The sequence below is a fragment of the Nannobrachium achirus genome (assembly GCF_963921795.1).
Source record: "Nannobrachium achirus genome assembly, chromosome: 2".
NCBI classification, from domain to species: domain Eukaryota; kingdom Metazoa; phylum Chordata; class Actinopteri; order Myctophiformes; family Myctophidae; genus Nannobrachium; species Nannobrachium achirus.
The window spans coordinates 10,441,392-10,460,787 of record NC_137811.1 but is presented as its reverse complement, the minus strand read 5'-3'; the positions used below and the strand labels follow the sequence as shown (position 1 = coordinate 10,460,787).

General features: G+C 42.9%; 1 protein-coding gene across 1 annotated transcript in view; it reads right to left on the bottom strand.

The window, feature by feature from the left end:
• The window catches only part of adam22 (ADAM metallopeptidase domain 22), a gene marked incomplete at both ends in the record, with an annotated part of 158,041 nt that overhangs the window by 33,000 nt on the left and 105,645 nt on the right, over positions 1-19,396 (bottom strand). The window contains 7 exons of the mRNA XM_080739570.1: positions 2,223-2,328; positions 4,329-4,392; positions 4,869-4,919; positions 5,974-6,054; positions 7,731-7,823; positions 11,904-11,975; positions 12,443-12,542. Coding sequence (XP_080595696.1) covers positions 2,223-2,328; positions 4,329-4,392; positions 4,869-4,919; positions 5,974-6,054; positions 7,731-7,823; positions 11,904-11,975; positions 12,443-12,542 — 567 coding nt within the window. The remainder of the gene's footprint in view (positions 1-2,222; positions 2,329-4,328; positions 4,393-4,868; positions 4,920-5,973; positions 6,055-7,730; positions 7,824-11,903; positions 11,976-12,442; positions 12,543-19,396) is intronic.

Here is a 19,396-nt window from a genome sequence, read left to right as displayed (position 1 = left end):
GTGTGTGTGTGTGTGTGTGTGTGTGTGTGTGTGTGTGTGTGTGTGTGTGTGTGTGTGTGTGTGTGTGTGTGTGTGCGCGCGCGCGCGTGTGTGCATGCTAGCGTGCGTGCGTGCAGTGAAGTTCATTAAACACAGAAGCAAACAGCATTCCAGGCACCGTCGGCGTGAGCGTCTGGGAAACCGGGGATTTCCCCGCTGGGCCGCTAGGGGGAGTCCGGCGAGCGGGCCGCTGCAGGTCACTGCAGTGTTTCAATTGAAACGGGCCTCGGCCGTCAATGCGAATGATCGTCGTCCATCAGAAACCCCCATTGGGGCCCCCTTTCTGTAACGTGCTAGTTCTGCCTATGTCCTGTTGCCAGGGGGGACTCCGACTGCCAGTAAATCTCAGTCCAAATAAATGACGCTCATATGTGAATGACACTCTATCGGAAGCCCCCCTCAATGGGCCCCCTCTATCACGCTGTCGCTGTGCCTGTGACGCTGCACACCGATTGGCTTCACTTTGTAATACGAGCTAGGCGCGCGGTTTAGTTGTTGGATGGACTATCAAAACAAGTTGTTATTAGTTAGAATACATCACAGAGCCTTTCAAACGAGAGAGCATTTGTGAGTAAAACCACTAATTAACAAGAATGCACGCTTATTTTAAGATGGCAACAACAAACATGGACGCAACACTGGTCTGTCGCATCCTATGGTCGCATCCAGTCAGATGAAACATGTCATGTGGACAGCTGGACACGTTAAAACGTTACCTTGAATGGAATATATCTGAGGAGCAATTATGTCAACTTCCCCAAAAGGCTGTCCTGTCTTATTAAACCAGACGCTGGGACAGCATCCACTGCTTGTATTGTATCCACAATATAACTTGTGAGTATCCTAATTTATTACTGTACCTTAACATGTCACGCCAATGCGCAAATGGTAATGTGGGTAGCCTACAGTAATTAATGTACAGTATTTGTGCAAGTTGGCCCTACATTTGTGGATAGCCTATGCATTATGTTCAAACAGTTCAATCCAAAACATAATGCTTATAGTCCAGTAATTTTAGGCCAAAATTAGGCTAAACCTAAAACAAATTGCAATAGTAGCAAACTCAACTGATTCTGTATCCTCATTATATCCTTAGTGAGAGAAAAAAAGTCCCAAGGAATCCCATCAGGGCAAAGTTTTGAAAACGACCTACCTACCTTCACTTACACTATAATATAAAGGAAAAAATGACTCCCAAAAAAATCTGCTTTAAGTGGGATGTGAGGGATCAAACTAGGGGTTTTTAATTATTCGGAATCCATTGCAAGCATTTGTTTTGCACGAAAAACATTCATTGGGCAAGAAATGGCCACTCAAAATGATGGTTTAGTGATGAGTCATCAATTTTCACAGTCTTTTGGGGTCCGTTTTTAGTGTGGCGTTGGAACCGTTCATTTTGAGGAGGGGGTGCTCAAGTGAAAAATTGACAATTAATTAATAAATAATGCTCAATTTTGACAATTAATTAATAAATAATGCTCAAAAAGTTTTTGCTCGCGCGCTACGCGCGCTCGCATAGGGCCGGTCTGATGCAAATCCCAGGGCTGAAAATTCCTCCCACACCGAGCCTGATTCCAGGCCTCCTTTGTAAACACGAATCTAAATAATTGACCACCTCCCTTCCACCCTTGCACTACCATCCAGTTAACCATGCTCTACAATTAGCCAAACACAGTATCCAAACATGAACAGACATGATAAGTGGCACAGTTGTAAACAGTAATTCTACACATGGCCTACTGTACTGTTCAGAATAAGTACAGTAGTGTTGTAGTACTCGAGTCAATGACTCATCTCGAGTCAGGACTTGTGTCCGAATTTTCATTGACTCTGTCTCGTCTCGGTCTCGCCCATGCACGATTTTAATCGGTCTCAACTCTGTCTCGGACTAAGGGACTCGGGACTCTCCCCCACCGAGTCCACTCGGGTCAAGAGTCAAGACAATGCAATGAAATAATTCTATACCCATATTATGAGGAGCCTATTCGCATTAACATTTTTAGAGAGCTATCTGGTGCTTTTCATTGATGAATTACTAGATGATGTGTGTATAGTTTAGTAAGAAAACACATAGTTTTCCATTTATTTGTTATTATTTATTCATTTTTTATCTGGTCTCGGTCTTGACTTTAGGTGGACTCGACTACAACACTACATATAAGGAACATACTGAACAGACTTACTGTTTGTTACACTGTATCCAGGTGTCTTTGTCCTTGCCACAGTTGCCCTTCTCCGTTCCTTCGATGTTCAGCTTCTCGTAACAGAACTTGTCCGCAGCAGTGGCCTCTGGTGGTGAACAAAGCACACAGCTCTGAGTTGAGGTGTGGATGTGGTCTCCCGTGGCCAGACTGTTGCCTCCCACAATTTTCAAAATGCTTCCGGTCATACAGTCTGGCAGTGTTAACTTTATCGACTAAGACCAAGACTAAAAGACTACAAGATTTTGATATTTTGTCGATAAGACTAGACTAGACTAGACTAAAACTATTTCAGAAGACTAAGACTATTATTTGTGTTATTCAAAAGACTAAACCTAAGACTAAATCTAAGTCTAAGACTAATGGCTGTCAAATTTAACACTGGGATGTAACTGCAATGAAGTCAAAGCCAAATACATCTTTTACATATGGTTTAGTTTGACCAAGTAACAGGCAGCAGAAGACAATGACTTGTTCAGAGTTATGTGGTTATATTTAGCCCAAAAGACTTAGCCTAAAAGACGAACTAAAAGACTAAGACTAATCCCAAAAGACTAAGGCTAAGACTAAAATATTCGTCTTTACAGTCACGCAAATTCATCCTAATATGGACAACTATTAAGGTGTAGGTCCAGACTCTATATAGCATTCAGAGATTGTGGAATAGTTGTCTGGCTACGCGATACTACTCTGAATCTGAATCAATGCATTCTCTCATGTCATGCATAGGCAACACCACTTTGGTGTATTTTAACCATATGAACATGACAGTTTGTCACCTTGCAGATCAGTTGGTGTAAAAGGACAAAAGGAGCACACCAAGCACATAGGGTTCAAGTGGTTAAACAACATCATCATCATCAATCATCTGCATTCTGTTTTGCAAGATCACAAGATCAATGTGTCGGTCACCTAAAGATTTTAACTCATTTCCCGCGATCCCCGTCGAAACCGTTGATTTCCCGCTGTACCACGCTGCGATGCCCGTCGTTCCCGGAAATTTAATTAGCTTTAATCATTATGAAACAATTAAAAGTATGATCGCTGTATATAGCCGCTTCGGAGTCTTAGGCCCGCCTCCTAACTGTATCCTGCCGTATTTCCGGTTCTGACCGGATCTAGGTTTCCGTATACTGTCCAAGGCCCAATCGTAGCTTCCGTCCCATCTGTTTACATTGTAAACAGAGGAAGGAGCTGCATGGTCATTTCATCGTCTTTTTTCACGCGTTTTTTTTTATTTGATAGCTGGTTGATTCTTGTGCCCGCCTGGCATATGATCCGCGCACATATCGTCTGCTATGTGCGTGAACGTGTCCACGTGTTACCATAGCGCACAGCTGGCCGTTTCCAATGTTTTCTTATGTAACACCGGCGGATACAGCAGGGGTAACAGCCTGGCAACAGATTTGTCTATTCCAATGGATTTTTTTTTTTTTCGAAAGCTGTGATCTTGTCTACCGGTCTACTACATGAGTCGCGCACAGATCATGCACTATGCGTGCACGTGCCCACGTTAAAAGGTAAGGACAATTTGGCAGCTGCTTACTACAGCTATGTTTAAAATGGCAGCAAAATTGTTAATCTAAAGTAAATATATGAAATAATGCACTCCTGTGCAAATATATTTCAACTCAACTTTGGATAAAGAAACAGAATAGAACAGCCGATGCAGCAGGCATCAACATGAAACATGTCAATACATCTGAACAGAAGAGAGAAGGCACCCCCTTCCTGAAGGGAAGATAAACAACCTTAAAGACCATGTAATATCTCTGCCGTGAGGCTATTTAAAGGCCCACTTCACCTCTGGGACAACCCTATCTTATTTTATTGTTGTTTGGGACACGATTATTGTGATGCGTTTTGCATCATATGATGCAAAATGCATCACTAGTACATGCTGAAATACTAAAATATAAAAAAAAAAACAGATTGAACACATGTTGATCGTGTCCCAAACAACAATAAAATAAGATCGGGTTGTCCCAGAGGTGAAGTGGCCCTTTAAGAAGTTGAAGGATAGAACATCCACACCTGTGTCCATTTCGACAGAAAGCAATCATTCACGCGGGAACTGTTGACACTTACTCTCTCCCCAGATGTACTTGCACTGCCTGTCTTTGGTCTTACACCTCCCGTTGAAACAGCGACCCTGCACAGAGACACATGGAGTTTTCACACATTAAGTTCCCAACAGCATCCCCGTTATCATGTCACCTCACTGACACACAACGGCAGGTACGGCAGGCCAGCCACTTATTGAAAAATAGAAGATCTAGAAGCTTGTAGATCTGCTATTTTTGAAAAATCATGAAAGTTTGTGCAAATATTTGAATATCTAATTTTTAAAGTGAACATTTGTAACTCAAATATTTGCTTCTGGGGGGTCCCTGAAAATATTTTGAGACGGCCAAATACATAATGTGTTTTCCAAAAAGAATCGGGTCAAAATCAGGTCAAAATTTAAATGTTCACGATTTTTCAAAAATAGCAGATCTACAAGCTTGCAGTGCGGCACTCGGTGCCGCGCTGTGAGCTTGTAGATCTGCTATTTTTTTTTTTTTTTAAGTTGAAGCATAAAATAATAATAAGCATGAATGCGTACCCGGTCTAAATGGCTTAACTTACCTGGTCCTTCTCACAGGTGTAACCATCCATCTTGTGGACATTAGGTGGACACTGAAAAACACAAAGAAAAGACAATTCCTATATAGGTTACACATACCGGTATCAAGGAATACATACCACGTCGCTTGTGGTTCGCGGCCCACCCATCTGGCCACATTCGGCCAACAGTGTTAGGTTGGTCAGATTGGGAGGGCTGTGTGCATTTTCAGAGCAGGTTTATCTGAATGATAAATCATTCGATTGTGTTCCGGCTTCGAGCAATAGAACTAACATAGGATACTATAATTTCCTATTTATTGGAATCACAATCAAAATCACATTATGGAGAAAATATGTTGCCAATGTGTTTTGTCAATTATTTGGGGACGCGCTTGCAATACGCGCAAAGCCTACAGGTTGTGAATCGCTGCCGTAGATTTTCATCTAGCATCATACAGCTGCAGGACATTCCATTTGATGCTAGAACAGTACATTGGCACGCCCATGGTGCTTCTTGCATGGATTTGGCTCCTTTTTGTGACTCCGGAGCTTGGGGAACAAAAAATGCGCTCTTCATTTTTCATATTGCAGGTCCTTGCATGACAATGCATAACCAGTTCAGCACTACGGAAGAAAAAGATACCACTGTGCGGGATATAACTTCTCACAAATTCTGCCACGGACTGAAGACTCACCACTTCCACTCTACCTAAACCCATAGCATAACCCATGTAACACTCCCCTTCCCTCAATGACCATACATGAAGCTAGATAGCATTTTTAGGTTTTAGACGTTTTTTTACTGATTAGGTGCGTGGTCTACCTATGTTATTGTTTTTCTAGATTGATATTCCTATGCATTTGTAATATTGTTGTTAATGTACTGACATATTATCCTGCTTATTATAGTGATGTATATTACCTGCTTATTCTAAGTCGCTTTGGATTAAAAGAGTCTCCTAACTGCCTTAAACTGTAACAAATGCGATGTTGATCCAGTACCTGCAGTCTTTGCACCTCCGAGACAATGGTGCCCAAATAATGTGTCTCAAAGAATAGAAAGTCAGCGTTATTTGTAAATAAACAGTTCAACTTCCACGCTGGGGGATGCTCGCGGTTAGTTCACCTGGCTTGAGTTTCCTGTGCAGTTCTCTGGGATGTCGCAGTCATTCACCGCATCTCTGCACACCACGCCCATGAACTCCATCTGCACACAACACACAACACAATATAATTATGTTCTTCTCATGTCTCCATATGATGGCGAGGTGACAATTTAAGGAGTTTGAAGACCGTTTTAATATCAAGAACTGAACGATAAAAACTGGTCAAACATTGGCCAAAAGCAGTGTTGGGCAAATTACTTAAAAAAAGTAATTAGTTATAGTTACTAGTTACTTCTCCAAAAAGGTAACTGAGTTAGTAACTGAATTACTCTATTGTAAAAGTAACTAATTACTAGGAAAAGTAACTATTTGCGTTACAAAGTAAAAAATAAAAATAAAGAAATCCAAAGATTTCAGTTTATTTAACTAAAAATATTTGTATTATATAAGTAAGTAAATATAAGTATTTTTTTAAGTAAATTAGAGTAAAAAAAATCGATTCAGACAGATTACAGTATTTTCTGCCTTTCATTCTTTTCAAGGAAAAAAATACCTTATATCGCTTTTTTGATGCCTTCCATTATTATTCTCAAGGGGGAAAAAAATACCTCATGTCATTTTGCTTCACGTGTGGACACAGAGAGGAGGGGAGATCTGTCGCAAAGAAAACTAAACTAAACAAAGGTTTAGGCAGTTATACATCGACATTTAATCTCTGCATAAGGATTTAAGGATGCTAGCTAATGATTCCAAGAAGAGCTGTTATCAACAATCACAGAGTATTTTGTTGGGACTGGAAATTACTTAATGAGCTTCTGGTGTGGATTCTTGCAACTCCGTGAGTCATTTATTTATTTTTGCAAGACCGACACACGGGGGCTTTCTCTCTCTCTCTTTCTCTGCACCCTCTCTCTCTCTCTCTCTCTCTCTCTCTCTCTCTCGACACTCGACACGGGGGCTTTCTCTCTCTCTTTCTCTGCACCCTCTCTCTCTCTCTCTCTCTCTTTCTCTGCACCCTCTCTCTCTCTCTCTTTCTCTGCACCCTCTCTCTCTCTCTCTCTCGACACACGACACGGGGGCTTTCTCTCTCTCTTTCTCTGCACCCTCTCTCTCTCTCTCTCTCTCTCTCTCTCTTTCTCTGCACCCCTCTCTCTCTCTCTCTCTCTCTCTCTCTCTCTCTCTCTCAACCATCGTGACAGCTGGGGACGCTTGTAACGGAGCACATTTCATTGTCAGTAACGGTAGCGGCGTTGTAGCGATGGAAATTGTAATTAATTAGATTACCCGTTACTGAAAAAAATAGCGGCGTTATGTAACGCCGTTTATTTAAACGCCGTTATACCCAACACTGGCCAAAAGCCAATCAGAGCCATAAGAGGCAAAAGTTTAGAAAACAGCCGATATCTTGTAGATTCGCTGTTTTCAAAAATGTTATCTGTGGAACAGAGTCAAACTAAATGTAATGCCTCAACTCCTACATTCCACGTGCTTAACAGGGTGGGGTGCCCCCTATTCAAATATGATTATTGGGGGGGGCTGAAAAGGTTGAGAACCACTGACTTATACAACAGCCAAAGATGTGTTCCACAAATGTGACATTAATTTCCATGAACCCTGGTGAACTTATTCTAGTGACAGGGGCTGTGTGTGTGTGTGTGTGTGTGTGTGTGTGTGTGTGTGTGTGTGTGTGTGTGTGTGCGTGCGTGCGTGCGTGCGTGCGTGCATGCGAGCGTGCGTGTGTTTGTGCGTGCGTGTGTTTGTGCGTGCACGAGGCTACCTGACAATTGTTGCAGCAGAGTCCATCGCTGCACTTGGAGCCTTGCGTCAGAGTGCATCCCTTACAACAGCTCTCTCCTTGTCTGGCACACTCCTACAAAACAGGCGCACACATACACACACACACACACACACACACACACACACACACACACACACACACACACACACACACACACACACACACACACACACACACACACACACACTTTAGAGCAGAGGTGATGATGATGATCACACAGTGTGGTGGAGCGGAGAGTATAGACGTTGGATAATCATCATAATAATAAACATTATAGGCTATTGTCGGCTATTTTCCACAGTAACGAGTGTAGTGTAGTCATTAAACTCTCAGTAGCCCAACTGTTACAGATGCGACCGGCCAGGGGTGTGTTCAAGAGTATCGAAACGAGGTATCGTTCGTTTCTACGTGAACCGATACCCGATAGTATCGACGTCATGAGATCGATACCATTAAAAGTATCGCAGACGATACCCATCCCTACTTGCTCTTGTCACAAACCACTTTTGCAATACAACTACTAGTAGTGGTCAAAATGATGCCAGGGGTCTTCAAACGTTTTCATGGCATGGTCACTCAAAATGATAGAGCGTTCTCGGTGACGTCACCGCCAACAAGTGATTTAAATAACAAGGCGCAAGTTGGCACCTCAACAGAGTGGGCACATATATACAGTACATACATACATACAGACAGACATACAGACATACAGACAGACATACAGACATACAGACAGCACTCATCCTCTACTTGCTCACTCTGTTGGTCTCACTTGTCGTTTTCTTCGGAAAGTGGCGAAAGTTACCAGACATATTTGGCTGAGTGCACAAGGCGCATGTTGGCACCTCGACAGAGTGCAGTCTAGTTCATTTTATTGAGACCATAATTTACTCAGTCATGATGATTTAAAAGACGTTACGTGTTTATGAAAAGGTTTACTAAGGTAATACAATTAAGTGTAAAGGTCGCTCATTGAAACCTCATTGACTTAATATAATGTATTGCAACTGGTAGACGGTGAAATAGCGTCATCTGCTGGGCCACTAACACTCAGACTACCATAGGTTTTGCCATAACTAGTGTCGTTAACTGCCAAGGCTTTCTCCTATGTTATTTACCAGATCTTCGATGGCTCCCATTCACGGCAGTTCAAAGTATTTTCTTTCACGTGGAGAATAGAAAACAGGAAGTTTTGATCAAACGCGCAATATATATATATATCCTATATATACTGTATATCCATTTTCTGCAGCCAGAATGAATGGCCGAACGGAAGTTGCCGGAAGTGTCTTTCGCGAGGCATCATGGGAAATTTAGTTTTTTCCTTCACTTCTGTGGGCATCTTAATGGGGCCGTGGCACTCGGGTGGGACGTTAAAACGCCAGTAGACATCTTAGGCAGTCAAAGTGCTTTAGTTAACAGGAACAGCTGGCTGAAAGAGAACCTGGAAGTGAGCTTCAATTCCAGCGGCGATTCCTTCCTTTATAGTCTCTCATTGTGACATCATCATGACCTCATCAAGAGCGTTCATAAGCCACCGCGGTCCCAGGGACTAATCAGATTCCCACTTCAAACGCTGTGTGCGTGTGCGACACCCGCCGAGTTAGCGTTTCTGAGAAAGAGGAAGGGGATCGCATCCCCAGAAAGAAAAGAGGTTATGGCCGAGAGGGGCAGCAACGCATGGGACAGGGAACGGGCCGAGCGGGAACGGGCCGACCACCGCAAGGTGCTCTGCGAGAGATACCAGAAGGAGGCGCAGCTCCAACTCGCCCTGGACCAGGTCAAGGACGAGCTGCGCAAGAGCAGGAAGGAAAACGAAGCTTGGGTTAAGAAGGAGGAGACGATCATCGGCCTCAGGCAGGCCCTCGCGGAGACCACCAGCGTCTGCCAAAGGGAAAGGGAAGAGAGGAGTCTGAAGGAGAAGGAGATCAAGGCGGAGAGCCGGAGGCTGCTCTCCGAGAACTACCAGAAGGACGGCCAGCTCCAGAACGCACTGGCCCGCCTCAAGGTGCTGAGCAAGGAGGCCAAGGAGAAGGACGCCGAGATATCGCGGCTCAAGGACGAGATCGCCGAGAGGAATCAGATGTGGGAGAGGGGTCGGCAGAACTGGAACAAGAAGGAGAAGGAGGTGGTTTCCAAATACACCAAGACGGTCTCGGAGACGTCTCAGAGGGAAGGGCAGCTCCAGAGAGAGCTGGACCACGTCAGGGAAGAGCTGAGGAAGTCCGAGGAGGAGACCGAGGCCTTGGCCAAGAAGAACGCCGAGATCGTCGAGCACCTGAAATACGCCCAGGAGGTTCACGACAGACAGTTGAATGTCAGGAGACAATGTGATGACGAAATGAAATACATATTGTCGAAGCTCCGCACCAATACGTGATGTGTGTGTATGTCCATGGCATCAAATACTGATATCCTGTGATGTCATGTGGGTCTATCATCCTGGTCAGCACCCCTCACTTCACACGAGTGTGATTTTTATTTTATTTTATTAGTAGTAGTAGCGGTAGTAGTCGTTTTTTTGTTTTGATTGGTTTGTGAGCGGTGCTCCTGGGAGGAGCTAAGCTCCAACATCCGGCTTTGTCCTGGCCGCGAAGCGTGGCCTACATCTGGCCTTTATCGTGGCACAAAGAGCTTTGTGCGGAATGTACGCCCAGGGTCACATTGACCAAGCTACGCGGGACGCTTAATGAAACTACACTGCCAACGATGCTCCCACATTGGCTAACTGGTGCCACATACATACAGCTGAGTTCAAAGGCCCTGGTCCCTCATTGGCTAATTTGTGCCAACACTGGTCCCTCATTAGCTAATTGATTTCACCCCTGGTGTAGGGAGACACAGTAAACGGAGCAGAGAGAGCCACTCAATACTCAAATTATCAGTGTGAATTTAACTCTGAGAGTGTAGAAATCCATTTGTACACTCTCAGACCTCTAATGGTCCATGTGGTTCCATTTGTACACTGCTGTCATAATTACAGACCTATAATGGTCCATGTGGTTCCATTTGTACACACATAATAACTGGAAAAGATGCAATTGGAAATGACAAGTGTGGTTGCTGACGTGACTATATTCTGCAGTAAGCTGTCATGTGAAGCTCGACCAATTGATTCCCTATTGATCCCCACTCCCATTGATTCTCTATTGATTCCCTATCCCTGTCGGACAGAAGTCTGTCTGTCTGTCAATTTCCAATGGTGGTGGAAAAGTAATAAATAAAGTTTCCCCAGGACTATAATGTGTTGCCCTGTTGGGCAACCACACTAATAACTACACCAGGTCAACCTGGTTGTGCCAGACCCCGGTTCTGCCAACCCTCTGGGCCTATAAATTTAATGGTACATTTATAGGCTGTAGGCCGACCCTCTGGGTCTGGCGGTCAACCTGGTTGTGCCAGACCCCGGTTCTGCCAACCCACTGTCTGTCATCATCATTTATGACATCATGCCTTTTGTAGGCATGTCATCATCATGTCATCATCATATATACCCTTTATATAGAAAACCCGGACAGACCGACATTTGCTTATGTAGGCCTACCCATTTCATGGGTCTGGCAATAATAATAACTAGAAAGATGCAATTGAAATTGCAAGTGTGGTTGCACACTTGCTTTATTCTACAGCAAGCTAACTGTCATGTGAAGCTCGACCAATACTCCAGCTAACACCACTCCCATTGATTCCCTATTGACTCACCTCTCCCATTGATCCCCTATTGATTCACCTCTCCCATTGATTCCCTATTGATTCACCTCTCCCATTGATTCCCTATTGACTCACCTCTCCCATTGATTCCCTATTGATTCACCTCTCCCATTGATCCCCTATTGATTCACCCCTCCCATTGATCCCCTATTGATTCACCACTCCCATTGATTCCCTATTGATTCACAACTAAAAGTTTAGGTTTAAGTCCTCTTTTATGCACATCGAGTAGGTCTGCACTAGAAGACCTGAGTGGGCGGTTTGGAACGTATCTAGGCAGGCAGTCATAGAGGTACGAACAAATAAATGCCCCTAACCTGACATTGCGAACCACTGGTACAGACCAGTACAAAAGCGCTCTTAAACAACTGGAACCAGCACTCCCGACCAAGCGTCCATACCTGTGATGTCATGATGACATAATCATCACACTGTACTCACCGCAGGGCTGCCACAGTCACACTCCTCCCCAGGTTCCACGAAGCCATTCCCACATTCTGGAGGGTCCAGCAACTAACACATCAATTAAAACAAAGAAATGTAGGCTACTGTCATGTAAGGGAAATACACGAATGAATATAAAATAGTAGAGAATTGTGCATATGTACATTTACTGACATTAGTGACATAGGCCAGGACAAGGACACCCAAGTGTATATTTGGGTGTGTGTGTGTGTGTGTGTGCGTGCGTGCGTGCGTGTGTGCGTGCGTGCGTGCGTGCGTGCGTGCGTGCGTACGTATTACAAATAAAACTTGAGAAATGGTTGTTTAATGATTAATGGAATATGTTTGAGTTAGACTTGTTATATGATACTTTATGATACTTTAAGTTGGCATATAGCTCAGTTTAGGGTAAAAATGGCATTTATAAAATAGCCATCCCAAAATGTTGATGCCCTCGCAAGTAAAGTAATTAGTGCAAACCTGTGTGTGTGTGTGTGTGTGTGTGTGTGTGTGTGTGTGTGTGTGCCTGTGTGTACCTTGAGTGGTTTGTTAAAGAGACAGGCTCCTCCTCCAGTGTGCAGGAAGTTGAGGTACTCCTCCACATTGCAGTCTGAGAACCTCTTGGGCAGGTAGAAACTAGACACACACACAAGCACAACATTACACACTGCTGAACACACATACACGCACACTCGTGCACACACACACGCACGCACGCACGCACGCACGCACGCACGCGCGCACGCACACACACACACACACACACACACACACACACACACACACAGCAACCACTTGTTTCACCACACAGAAGCAAACCAGTTTCACTAGTTTGGAGTATGTCAAATGTTAAGGTTAAATTATATTTTCATTGAACGATGGCGGGTTGCCATGGGCACCTGCCGATTAAATGTTGAATAATCCTGGGCACGCTACCAGTTAATATGCAAAAATCACGACACGGTAAGTTAATATGATGGCAGAGCAAGCTCTAGTCTGCACAGATACTGTAGCAAGTCTTTGTACAGAGTAACAGTGTAACCTAACTGCCATGAATATTGTGGATGTACTCTTCTATTTAATCCTTTTGGCGATGTTGGTGTTGTCATCTGACCATTTGTTGATTTGGTCAAAAGAAATTGGTTGAACAGAACTCATGTTTTGTAATGCAGGCTAACACACCTCTACATTGCTTTGCATTAATGTGTCCTGGTCAAATCATTGTGTCAAATGTCGGGATTTGATGAAGGGAAACCCTTTTAATTCACCCCAAAACAAGGCATGAGATGAAAATGAGGGTCTAGAATAATTTGCAATGCATCACCTGCAAAAACCCTTCTCATTAGAGCCTATGTGGTCTAATAAAGCTATTACACCACTACTTTCAGAGAGAAATGTTTTTGGATTGGATTGGACTCATATTTTAGAGAGAAAATACTCTTTTATTTTCTAAGTGTGTGTTGAAATGTTTTCATTTAGTTAGTGATCTTAACGATTTTTATTTGCATGCATGCCCCCAGGTTGGGGGCAAGCATGCAAGTGGCTAAATATGTCTTTTTAGACACAATAAGCCCATTCCCAAGATGCACATTAATCTTTCATGGGCAGATGTAACTTGGGGGCTGGTGTAAATAGTAACAAAGAAATGTCCAGCTTATTGTGTCTAAAAATACATATTTAGCCACTTGTGCGCATGCCCCCAACCACTGAAATCAAAATACTAAAATCGCTAAAACAATAGAAATCAGTAAATGAAAACATTTTAACACTCATCTTTTCTTTTCTCTAAATACAATCTAAAATATGAACCCTTATTCCCTATTGATCCCCACTCCCATCGTAAAAAAAGAAGTTGTCCTTTAAGAGAAGCTGTCCTTGGCTTTGACTGTTGCTTGTTCTTCATCTGTGGTTGTCCTTGTGATGTTGCTAACGTAATTGTCCCTGTGATGTTCTGTGTGATTGATGCCGTGTGTTTCTGTTGTATATCGTCATTGTCGGGTGGAAACCTCGTATCTCCAAGTTTCAAATGTGTACGTTCTTTCGCAAAGTAAAGCCCTGCTTCATCATACAAGGCCGTCGCACAAAAGTAGTGAAAACAGCAGATCTACAAGCACACAACGCCTCGCACCGCGAGGCGTTGTGTGCTTGTAGATCTGCTGTTTTCACTAGTTTAAATCATTTTTAAAATGATAAATGCTAAACGAACGGTTTTGGACACACAAGGTTTTCATCAGACAACGACGATATGTGTCTTCGGATTGAAAGAAAAGAAGAAGGCCTTCGCAAGAAGTATGAAATAGCCTTAAAATGCTTATTGGGAGAGTCATCTGCCCTAGACCTCGTTGATTGGCCGAAGGGTTTATCAAGCCAATTTGATGTCATCATACATAACAGAGACCATTCAGCAAGCAGTAATGTACCATAATTACAACATACTTGTAAATAATGCATTTGGTCTTGACCATTTGTTGTCACAGCAACCTACTCCCTTCCATCAAGGATTATACTAGTAACACACGCCTCAGGGCGCCATGTCTTGGCCATCTGGCCAGTGATGTATATCGGACCAGTTACCCATATATGGAGACCCCTGCCTGGTATCCATATGGAGATCCATGTACTTTATATGAGGAGGATACTGTGAGAGCCCAAACACGCTTACTCAGATATTCGTTATGTGAAAGTCCTATGATGTCTATTGTCTATGACATCTGACACCATAGCCTTTTATGCCCATACATGGGTCTGTATGGTCTGTAGAACCAGCCACACAGATATGGGCTGTCTTGGCCATCTGTCTTGGCCATATATGGATTATGTTAGTGTGGTATGTGGTCAATGTGGCCTCCATATATGGGCATTCCCATATGAAGTCCTGTTAGATATGGTCTTATTATTGATGACATCAGGGTACTCCATATATGGGCATAAAGGGATTCTGTTTGTGTAAAATCACAGTGAAGCCAGAGCATGATGTCAGAGCGGCAAACTCATTCTGTTAGAGTGGTTCCCCTGACATCACAGTGATGTCAGAGTGGCAAACCCATAGACCTTAAATAAGGATAGGCCAGACCGCCCAGACGTTCTACACCACAGCATGCACCATTGACGCACATGGCAAACTCTCCCCTACAAGCTGAATGGAATGCATTGAAGTGAATGATAGCCGGCTGGACCAGCGTATGAATAAGCACAATTACTTTTATGATGGTGACCTTGTCATTGGTGGAAAATAAAATAAGACACATCCACCCATCACACATTGTTTATTGATGTTTGCCCTATAGATGTATATTTAAATTTTCTCTTTTACATACCATTATTCTGTTCTTATTTTGATTATAAGACCCAATTAGGCTACTGTCAAGTCTCCATGGTTTTAGAATAGGTATGACACTTAATATTACGACACTATGGCATATTAGGAGTCCAACTAGTAATAGAGGTTGAAAAAGAGAGGAGAGATCTGAGCACTCAAAAAGTTAATAGTGGAGGAGAACGGACGTAAAAACTGGGTACTTTATTTCATTACAAAATAATAAAAGCCATCATGTTTCGACCGCTCAGGGTCTTCATCAGGGCATATATGATAATGATATCGGTGAGCACCTAGTTTCTCTTGTTCTTAGTAATAGAGGTTCTTACATGTTTTATTGGCAAGAGCCCCCATAAAACGGGAAAACAGGAAGTAACAACAGCAAAATAAAAACAAATCCCACAGCAGAGGAGCATTGATACCTCAGTGTTAAAGAAACACAGCTCAATGGTGGAGTTAACGCCCTCCACAAGCCCACAGACACATGCATGCATCACATGAATGCACACAGACACACACACGCACGCACGCACGCACGCACGCGCACACACACACACACACACACACACACACACACACACACACACACACACACACACACACACACACACACACACACACACACACACACACACACACACACACACACAGTAAGTAGTGTCAGTAGTTTAGTAGTGTCATGACATGCTAGAGCTGTCACGATTACAAATTTAAATTGACGATTAATTGTCACACAATATAATTGTGATTAGCGATGTTTTGGCATTGAAGACTGGAACATAAGAATACATACCGGTACTTAATTTCTGTTTGCCATTTAGGCTTCATAATCACAAACGGCACAGGGCCGCTTACTGACAATTGTATACTTTAAATGTATTTTTGAAAAATAGCGGAAATAGCTGATCTACAAGCTTACAACACATCACGAAGTGACGCGTTGTAAGCTTGTCACAAAGTAAGCTTGTCACACGTTGTCACGAAGTGACATGTTGTAAGCTTGTAGATCTGCTATTTTTCAAAATTTTTCACATTTTCACAATGTAAAGGTTATCACGATTATGCAAAATAATTGCGATTATCTCAAATAATTGCAATTAGAGGATTATTGTGTAATAATTGTGACAGGCCTATGACATGCATGAAACCGTTACTCCGTGAACATGACGGAGGTGCTTTGTCATTGAATGCCGGTGTCTGAAATACCATTGATGTGAGGAACATAATGACATGTTGTTGTTTTGTCCTCTGTGGGGTGTAAACAGGTGCCAGGTTAGGGTTTCAGAATGGGAATGACATTGCAGACCGTTTCAATTGGTTAGTGATGGAGGAGGAAGTAGGCCAGTCAATCTAAGCCAAAAAAAGGCCCAACCCAAAAGAAATTGCAATAGTAATGTGACATCATTTTTATTGGTCAAAATACGCTCCTGCATCTTATATTAAAAGTTGTGAATTATATATTTTGTGGATCAAGGTCAATTCAGGGGGTTCAAATGTGGGTCCTTTCACTTACTATACAGGAGAAGCAGACTCCCAAAAATTATTCTTTAAGTAGCATGTGAGGGGTCTAACTAGGGGTTTTTCATGATTCTGAATCCATTGCTAAAAATGGACCCCACAAAGCCCAAGTAATGTCATGAAAAACCCCTTGTTAGACCCCTCACATTCAAGACGATTTTTTTCCCTGTATAGTATTAAAGTGAATGGACCCAAACTTGAACCCCCTGAATTTACCTTGATCCACTAAATATATAATTCACAACTTTTAATATGTTATTTGGATGACCCAACGGATCATAAAAAACCCTGAATGATTGCTATTGCAATTTCTTTTGGGTCAAACCACAGATTGACTGGACTAAAGTATTGATGATGACGAGACTATAGGCGTTGTTTTGTTTTTTTCAAAAGCACCCCTGGGCTTGAGCGATCACAACGACGGCGCGGCCAACATGAGTCATTCGATTGTATTTTGGGTTGAACTTAATCAGCAGGTGACTTCAGCCAAAAAAGAAAAGAAAAACGAAGACAATAAAATACAGAGGAACGAAGTACACACAAACGATGATGGAAAAATGCAGCTGTTTTTAACCGCTTGAACCCTGTAGTGCGGCATTGGCCACCGCTCCAATCTCGCTCCATTCAGAATGGAATTGTGGAGGAGTCTCGTTTCAAACAGTGGATAGAATAAGCGAGTTGTCTCGTGGTAACCACACAACTATTCCTCAAACCTCAGAATGCTACATAGAGTCTGGAACTACACCTCCCGAAAGCCGAGAAAGGATCTGTTTGTCATTTGTGGCTAAACTGTGATTGAGTGGAGACAGGACCAGAGAGTCCTTCTGTGTTTTCTTGTTCCTTTTTTGGACTTATTATTACATCGAGCAAGCTATGTCTATCAGCAAAAATGGAAGAGAAATGTATTAAAATGTGAAATGTATTAAAACAACGTATGTGTGTGCAGGCATTGACACTAAGACTTGCCCAACTGCCCCCGGCAGGTAAATAAAACTGTAGTGCAGGTTGAGTTTGCTTTCAGGTTGCCTGACCGGTCATTTGAGAGGGAACACAACAACCGTCTATCAACACAACACCAGATATCTGTCTAAAAACCAGAAGGTGGACAGAGCTGTCTTCTGCTCTGTGGAATGTAAAATAAGAACACTGTTTAAGTAAAGTGTGCTGTTTTTACTGTTGCTACACTTCAAAATATAAAATAAAAAAGTGTGAACCCATACCCATTTTTTATCGCACAGCCCCAGAAAGTAAAAAAAAAAAAAAAAAAAGATATGTGTTAAATTGAACAGCAATTCAAATTTTACCTACTTTATCAACTTATAACTTATTCGGGCAAGTGGGCCTGAACTTCGGGCAAGTACAACATGACCTGTACTTGCCCAATGGGCAAGTGCCTCTGAGACCTTAGTGTCAACCCCTGTGTGTGTGCACTGTACAACATAAACAAACCGACAGCTTCTGCTGGCTTAAAAGGATAGTATTTTGGGAGTCTTTGACATGAAACAAATTGAGAACCACTGATCTAGAAGGATTTAGAGTACATTTATCCACCTGTTTCCGCGAGAATTTACTGTAGCATTATGTGTGGGACACATCCGGAGAACAGCTGACATACAAGCTCACGTCGCGTCGCAGTCGCAGCCGTCGTGAGCTTGTAGATCACACTCGGCTGCGACGCCGGAACTGCCGCACACTTTCTACGCAATGCAGGGTGGGACGTTGGAAAGTCGTGGATAGAATCGGGTCAAAATATTCAAAGACTTGCACAAATGTTCACAGTGCCGTGATGTGAGCTTGTATATCTGCAATTTGTTTTAATAGTTAAAGCATAAAATAATGGTTAAAAGTGGTTAATTTCAAGGACGGGTTCATTTGGTTCCATTTTGTACACTCTCAGAGTTATGATGGGGGCCACGTTGAAAGGAGGCCCCATACAGAGCCCTGTGGGACCCCAGTCAACCAAATATATATAGGGTTTCAGAGGTTAGAAATCGCTTTGTTCATAATGATTCACATAAAGCGGGGGTCAGCAACCCTAGAGCTGCATGCGGCTCTTTAGCGCCGCCCTAGTGGCTCCCTGGAGCTTTTCCCAAAATGTATGAAAATGAAAAAATGTATTTTTTGTTTTAACGATTTTTTATCGTCACTGTCGGGAAGAAACCTTGTATCTCCAAGTTTCGAATGTGTATGTTTTTTTTCCGCAAAGTAAAGCCCTGCTTCATCATACAAGACTGACGCACAAAAGTAGTGAAAACAGCAGATCTACAAGCACACAACGCCTCGCACCGCGAGGCGTTGTGTGCTTGTAGATCGGCTGTTTTCACTAGTTTAGTTAATTTTTTAAATGATAAACATAAAATAAAGTTTTGGACATACAAGGTTTCCACCCGACAACAACGATATATAAGGCTTTTATAATTTTTTGCGGCTCCAGACAGATTTGTTTTGTGTTTTTTTGGTCCAATATGGCTCTTTCAACATTTTGGGTTGCCGACCCCTGACATAAAGGAAGACGGCCCTGGATGAAACGGGAATAGGTTGTGATGACTGACAACCCTTCCTAGGTTGGTCGAGAGGGCACGAGCACCGTTGTAACCAAGCTTATGGGCTCACCTGCTGTCCCATTTGGGATTGAGGGGAAACGCAAGAGGTTTTT